Source organism: Salvelinus alpinus, chromosome 29 (assembly GCF_045679555.1).
Source record: "Salvelinus alpinus chromosome 29, SLU_Salpinus.1, whole genome shotgun sequence".
Taxonomy (NCBI): domain Eukaryota; kingdom Metazoa; phylum Chordata; class Actinopteri; order Salmoniformes; family Salmonidae; genus Salvelinus; species Salvelinus alpinus.
Window position 1 is genome coordinate 23,283,877 of NC_092114.1, and position 7,686 is coordinate 23,291,562.

General features: G+C 41.5%; 1 protein-coding gene across 5 annotated transcripts; it reads right to left on the reverse strand.

Moving 5' to 3' along the window:
* Positions 1–2,419: 2,419 nt before the first annotated feature.
* Positions 2,420–6,135, reverse strand: LOC139559324 (putative nuclease HARBI1). Of its 5 annotated transcripts, XM_071375219.1 has the most exons (11): positions 5,759–6,135; positions 5,395–5,465; positions 5,131–5,307; positions 4,979–5,040; positions 4,810–4,896; positions 4,681–4,722; positions 4,439–4,612; positions 4,324–4,359; positions 3,674–4,225; positions 3,281–3,392; positions 2,420–3,186 (listed from the first exon to the last, which is right to left on the reverse strand). In XM_071375219.1, exons 1-8 carry the CDS (start codon positions 5,914–5,916, stop codon positions 4,324–4,326), a joined length of 807 nt encoding a protein of 268 aa, XP_071231320.1. In that variant the 5' UTR covers positions 5,917–6,135; the 3' UTR covers positions 2,420–3,186; positions 3,281–3,392; positions 3,674–4,225. The 5 variants fall into 5 exon arrangements, with proteins under 5 accessions (XP_071231320.1, XP_071231319.1, XP_071231318.1 ...); XM_071375218.1 differs by having other exon boundaries at positions 4,324–4,612; XM_071375217.1 differs by having other exon boundaries at positions 3,674–4,612.
* Between the last annotated feature and the right edge of the window lie 1,551 nt (positions 6,136–7,686).

A 7,686-nucleotide genomic window follows, 5' to 3' on the forward strand; every position in this document is an offset into this window, starting at 1 on the left:
AGTGACTGTGACTGTTAACATGGGGAGAGGAATGTACAACCACGTTGCCAAGTTGGGCTCCATAAAACACCCTGTTTTATTAATCCAACTGAGATGCAGGGGAGTAGGTGTGTCCAAACCTTTGACTGGTAATGTGTATATATACAGTACCAGTCAAAAGTTTGGACACACCTACTCATTCAAGGGTTTTTTATTTTTATTTTTTATTTCTACATTGTAGAATAATAGTGAATACATCAAAACTATGAAATAACACATGGAATCATGTATTAACCAAAAAGTGTTAAACAAATCAAAATCGATTTTATATTTGAGATTCTCAACCAGCTTCATGTGGTAGTCACCTGGAATGCGTTTCAAATAACAGGTGTGTTTTGTTAATTTGTGGAATTTATTTCCTTATTAGTGCGTTTCAGCCAATCAGTTGTGTTGTGACAAGGTAGGGGTGGTATACAGAAGATAGCCATATTTGGTGAAAGACCAATTCCATATTATTGCAAGAACAGCTAAAATAAGCAAAGAGAAACGACAGTCACTACTTTAAGACATGAAGTTCAGTCAATGCGGAAAATGTCAAGAACCTTGAAAGTTTCTTTTAGTGCAGTCGCAAAAACTATCAAGCTCTATGATGAAACTGGCTCTCATGAGGAGGAGAACAGATGATCTCTGCATGTATGGTTCCCACCATGAGGCATGGAGGAGGAGGTGTGATGGTGTGGGGGTGCTTTGCTGCCATTAGGCTGACACTTAACCACAAGTGGATCTTCCAGCAAGACAATAATCCCAAGCACACATCAAAATTGGACTACTATCCCTCCATTGGACTACATTTATTTTGTAATAATCAAATGTTTAGACCCCTAAAACTCAACTCTGGACCTTGAAGCCAGTTCCACTGCATATATTTGTTCCCCCTCTAGTCAGGGACTGATTTATTTAAACCTCTGACACCAGGTGGCTCCTGAGTGGTGCAGCGGTCTAAGGCACTTCATCTCAGCCCAAGAAGAGTCAATACAGTCCCTGGCTGTATCACATCCAGCTGTGATTTGGAGTCCCATAGGGCAAAACACAAATGGCCCAGCAATGTCTGCTTAGGCTGTCATTGTAAATACAAATTTGTTCTTAACTGACTTGACTGGATTAAATAAAGGTTACATTTAAGAAAGAAAAACATATATTATCAGGTAGAACAGAAAACCAGCAGGCTCCTGACCTCGTGGGGGAGGAGTTGAGTACACCTGGTTTACACCCCTGTCCCCAAAGACAAACAAACGGTGAAAAAAAAATGTAAATAATCTGTGGATGGGTCGGGGTAAGGTCAAAGCCGTGATTTCGAAACGTTCCAATGTGAAAAACTATTTACTGCATGTGAATGGTACAGGTAGCCTCATCAGTAAACCTTTTTTCCCTGGACAATGGAACTGATAGGCCTAAATGGGGGAGAATAATTGGACTATAGGTAGGGCCTTTAGGCTCCAGTTTTTGTGTAAAATAGTAGTCTAGCCACATTAAATAATCCCTGGGATAAATATTTAGTAGACTGGTGTAACGGTCTTCGCTTGAAGAGGAGGAGTAGGGATTGGACCAAAGTGCAGCGTGGTTATAGGACATAATGAATTTATTAAAGTAAAAGACGAAACACGAAATACACTTGTGAATATTACAAAACAACAAAACGACGTAGACAGACCTGGGGCCTGTTGCACAAAACTAGGATAAGGGATTAAGCCAGGATATCTTGGTGATCCTGGCTCAATTGATCCGTAATCCGGTTGCACTAAAGATGGATAGGGGGCAGGAGGATATGTTATGGTATAAATTACCATGGAGATTTATTCTGTGGAGCTAGCCTGCTCCAGACCAGGCTAAATTCCAGGATCTATTTAATCTCATCCCTAATGTCAGTCAGCAGTCACCACAAATGGAAACCAATAGTTATTTCACTGCTCACTATACATTGTTATCACATATAACTAGACCCACTGTTATTATTTAAACGTTTGTGATCATTAATTTCAATGATTTTGGATAAAAAATGATTTTTAGATGATGTTGCTATCATTAGATAATTTACAGTTTCCCATAGACTATAAGGCTATATATAAAATGATAGAATATTAGGGCCACAGAGGGGAAAAAAACACAAGTCATAATATTGTAACCAGTTGTTTTAAAGGAGGACAGTTGTTAAAATGACAGATGTGGGGCATTTCGTGAAATTGTACTTCAGTATGGTTTCATAAACAAAGACATGCTGATGTGCCAGAATATTAAGTATCACATTGTCATAAGTATCAAAACTGTAAAAACAATATGTAGCTTTTCTGCAGAAAGAACCAGCCTCATAAATTTATGACTTTATCCTTTTTCTTCAGTGTGGCCCTAGTACTCTGTCATATAAACAAATACACATTCCATATGAATATAAAAACACAATGTGTAACATTATGTTCCTTTATTGAATAAGGACAAAACAAAGCAGGTAAACCATCAGCTCCTTTCGAAACTGAAGTCACAGTGACTCTACAAGATGGAAAGCACAGAATCCAAGCATATTATACAAAATGATACATACACATTCAAAGGTCTGTATATAACACACCCTGCATGTCTGCACACTAAAATAAATGCAGGACAAATCCATACACATCAACTGAACAGACAAATGAATGGATGCAGTAGCCTCCCTGCAGCCTTGTATTACACACAGTATACCGCACAAACATCATAAGAGGCCAAATTCGTCAAAAAACGAACCCAAAAAAACCCAAATTCCTCTGCCACCGCAGGACATATTTAACCAAAATTGAAAGCACACATACTAACAAAAATAATTCAACACATATTGGTCCCTCAGCAGCCGACCACTGTCGTCATCAGGGAAGATTGCCGGATTGTCCCAGTCCATGGCTGGTGGCACTCTGGGGGCCCTCTCCTTCCTCAGGCAGGCCACATTGTGGAGGACAGCACAAGCCACAGTAATATCACATGCCCTAACAGGGCTGACCCTTAATTTGTGAAGGCAGTGAAAGCGTGCCTTCAGGAGGCCAAAGGTCATTTCAACTCTGGCCCTGGTATGGGCATGGTTGTAGGCCTGCTGTGCTTCCTGGGGGTCTGTGAAAGGTGTCAGGAGAAAAGGCTGGCAGCCATACCCCCTGTCTCCCAGCAACACACCAGAGAATTCACCTGTCAACACAAAATCTCATCATTACTACCTCATAAACACAGTGATATTCTTGACACAGCCATGATGGTTATAAATAGGGGTTGTGTGGCTTACCTTGTGATAGGCACTGATAGATTTCAGAGGCCCGAAAGATTCTGGAGTCATGGACTAAGCCAGGCCATTTTGCCACAACATTGCTGATCACACAGTCAGCATTGCAGACCATCTGAAATCATAAGATGAGGAATATTACACCAATCAATGCACATCACTGGCAATGCAGAGTGTTCGTCAATGGACAATATCAAAAAGTTATGTTCACCTGAACATTAATGCTGTGAAAGGATTTCCTATTCACAAAATCGGCCTCATGGGCACCTGAGGGGGCTTTTATCCTTATGTGTGTGCAGTCCACTGCACCAATGACATTGGGGAAACCTGTCACACAAAGTAATGAGTATCCTACTATGTGTTAACAGTTGTCCTGTAATTTGTAGATCCTCTTACCTGCAATCCTATAGAACTCCTCTTTGATGTCACAGAGTCTTCTGTGGCCAGGGAAGGAGATGAAGACATCTGCTAATGCTTTGATAGCCAGACACACACTCCTTATTGTGCGGCAAATTGTGGCCTTGTTCAGCTGTTCTGCATCCCCCACTGAGTACAGGAAGGCTCCACTAGCAAAAAAGCGCAAGGCCACACAAACCATTTGCTCCACACTCAGTGCATGGCTCCGTGCAGTGCGGTGCTTAATCCTGGGACCCAGTAGTCTGCATAGATACCTGATGCCATCTGCAGAAAACCTGTATCTTTCATATAGATGGTCATCAGGGAAGGCCAGTGGGTCCAACCGGTCCCTGAAGACCCTTTCTCGCCTGAAGGCTCTCAGCACAAGTGCTTCTTCATCCACCACATCTCGCACGAATGGGCATGCCATTGTCAGAGCAGAAAGGAACACACAATTTTGGGCCTTCATATAGGCTAGTGGCCACACCTGGTGCTGGGGGGGTGGGCAAAAGAGGGCGATGCCTTATAACGATGACTTGGTTGTACTGATTGCTGGGAAAATAAAAAAAACCTTAGAAAGATGCCACCGTCCTGTGTGCTCACAATAAGAGCTCATATGTCATGGCTCACTTGACTTTATGAGAATATACCTAATTTTTATTTTGAGCTGTGTCATCTTCTTGGAGCTGGGGGAGGAAAGAAAAATAATGATTAATACATTTGTGTTACAGTTAGCATACAGTGTACATTGAAGGCATATCTCACCTCCCTCTCAAGTTTTTTTATTTCAAGGTCCAGTTTCCTAATTGTCCTCTTTTTTATTTCGGACTCCAGTGCAAGATTTTCCATCTTTTTCTTCTTGTACTGAATGTCTATGTCTGCCAGTTCTATTTGGCGCCGGAGGTGGTTGCCATACAACTTTCTGATAGCTTGTGAGCTCTGTGAACACAATACAATTAGCGCAGCTGGAATTTGGCAGGATGTGGTGTCCTTTTATTAATACGCACTATGTTGCCAGGCTGGTTTTCCCACTGTATAGCATCTGGGTCCTGTAAAAGAAATTAGATTTTTTGATTTTGATGAGGACTCCTCACCATTGTAGAGTAAATAGTACTTTCACAGTCTTAACATGATACCTCATGCCTTCTGGAATCCAGAGAGATGGTCTCCTCCTCATCATCGTCTCCATCATGTGCTGTTGCTGCTGCACTGGGGCCTTCACCCTATCACATTTAATCGGATTCATATTGAAGCTAGTAGACAAGACATGCCAGGCCTACAGTATGCCTTTGATGGAGTACTCACTGGATCAGCATCGTCTGGTGCTTGTGCTGGTGGCTCTAACAGGAACACAGTGCTGCCAGACACTGCAAGGCAATAGGTAAACCAAAGTCAGACAGTCCAAATTGATTCAATATGAATGTGGTTGTATCCCATGTAGAGATGGAAGGACATACCTTGAATGAAGCGGGTGGCATCTTGGGAGGAACCTATGCTCGTCTCTTTCCCCCCAGGGATCCCCTCTAAGACGGGCCTGCCTTTATTTAGCTCCAAGGCCATGTCCTCTGCTGGGGTAAGGTCAGCCTTTGGTGACCCACCACCCGTGCCTTGTCTGTGGGTATTCTTTTTCACTGCTAAAACAGTACAGACAATGTGTGAGCAGGCACCTTCTGGGTACAATATATGCTTGTGCTTTGTTAAATATTAGTCAGGGACCATACCATTCTGCAGAATGTTCTTGTATTTGATTTTGACCTGCTGCCATGTCCGTTTTGGCCCGTTCATGTTTAATCTACACACACACACACACACACACACACACATTTAATGGAGTCACACTGCAAAAAATTACTTGATATTTTTGTCTTGTTTTCAGTAAAAATATCAAAAAATTTATCATAGCTTTATACAGTGTGATGGAGTTACTTTACACAATTTCACTCATATCTGCAGTGCATTTCAATTAAAAATTTAACCGTTTCATAATTACAGTACAACTGCATTTTTGGAGATGTGAATTAAATATTTGAATTGTAATTGTGATGTTTCAGCGGAGCGGTGAGTGTGTAATTGTGCACTACTTACGCATTCAGGCGGTCTGCAATACTTTGCCACGCTTTTTCTCTTTGCTTTATCACTGTGGCGGTGTTGCCTTTCTTCTTAATTATATCTTTTACCTCCTTGTATGCCTCCATGAGGATTTGTGCTTCCGACGGGGAAAAGTACGCGGCTCTAGTTGCCATGGTAAATCAGTTAATCTGTGATCTGTGGCGGGGTCTATTTGAGTGAGCCGTGAGCGCGCACCTATCCAGGATTGGTTTCACCTGGCTTAATGAATCCGTGTCTGCTCATCCTGGCTTGGTCTTTGTGCAACCAATTAAGCCTGGACGCACATGTTTTGGCTTCATTGAGCTCAGCTGAGTCATTTATCCCGGATGTCTTAATTCTACTTTTGTGCAACAGGCCCCTGAACTGGAAAACTTACATAAACACGCAGAACAGGAATAGACTACACAAACCGAAACAGTCCCGTGTAGCGCAACAAACACAGACACGGAAGACATATACGGACACAGGAGACAACCACCCACAAACAAACAGTGAGAACACCCTACCTTAATATGGTTCTCAATCAGAGGAAACGTCAAACACCTGCCTCTAATTGAGAACCATATCAGGCAACACATTAACCAGCCCAGCCTCACATTCAATTCGCGCATATATGTACAAAATGTATTTCAGCAGATTTCGTGTGTTTTTGTGCATTTTTGGGGTGGTTCAATTCGTTTGAAAATACACGAATTTCTGTGCTACTTAATTCGTGCGAAAAGACACGAATTTAACCAGTAGGACACACAAGCCGTTGCAACAACCATAGACGCGATCGCCTGTATTTATTTATTTAACGTTATGAATATATAGATATTTTGTCTTTTTTAAACCATATAACCATAAGAGGTTATATATATATTGTCTTTTTTTAATCCCTATTAAAACATTGTGGTTTTATGCCTATATGTACTGTTTTCGATTTTTCTGAACAGACTTTTCAGTATAGAACGAATGTAAGCAATGCATGATGGTTAATGGTGTTTTATTCGGTTGTAGTTCCATGTATTTCTTAAAAAATAAACGTGTAAACCATTTTTATTGACCAGAATGTAACTGAAAATACAATGGCAGCCTTGCCATTGTCCATCAATAACAAAACTTTTTTTTTTCGTATAACATTTGGGGAAACGTATGCAGTCATTGTAGTCTTACATTTTGTTGGCCAACCAAAATTACCAAAACGTTAACCCGTAATAAGGCTAGGGTGGCTGAGTGTAAATACATGGCTCTGAGTGTAAGCACCTTTTCACTAGAAACGTTCTTGTGTTCAAATTACCGTCAGTGCGAAATAGCTAGAAAGCTATTTTCCACTTGGCTGCACCTACGGTTACGATAACGATAAATCAAGTGCAATACCTGCGTCGACCTGTGTCGAGCAGCAAAACACCGGAAAGCTTCTAGCCTACCGGAAAGTTACAAGAAGAACAAGAATAGTTACCTCATCCGGTCATGTGACACTCTGGATGCCCCCTAAAAGCAATTTCAACCGTTTTGAAAAATGACGCCTGGTAACCCAAAAAATACCAGGTGCACGAAAAGTTTGGACTTAGAATATTTTTTGAAAACCTCCATAAATCACTCAGGCCATTGACTCGAGAAGAAAAAACATAAAATATTTTCCAGAAGAAAAAACAGAATATTTTTTGAAAACCTCCATAAATCACTCAGGCCAGCACCCATTGATTTGGGGCGGTAGTATAGCGCTCCCAGAGCGGGTATGGAAGTCTGGATCCCCCCTAAAAGCATTTAAGGCTCTGTGTGTCTTTAAGCACCATACTTTTTCACTCCATCCTTGGTGTGTGTGTGTGTGTGTGTGTGTGTGTGTGTGTGTGTGTGTGTGTGTGTGTGTGTGTGTGTGTGTGTGTGTGTGTGTGTGTGTGTGTGTGTGTGTGTGTGTGTGT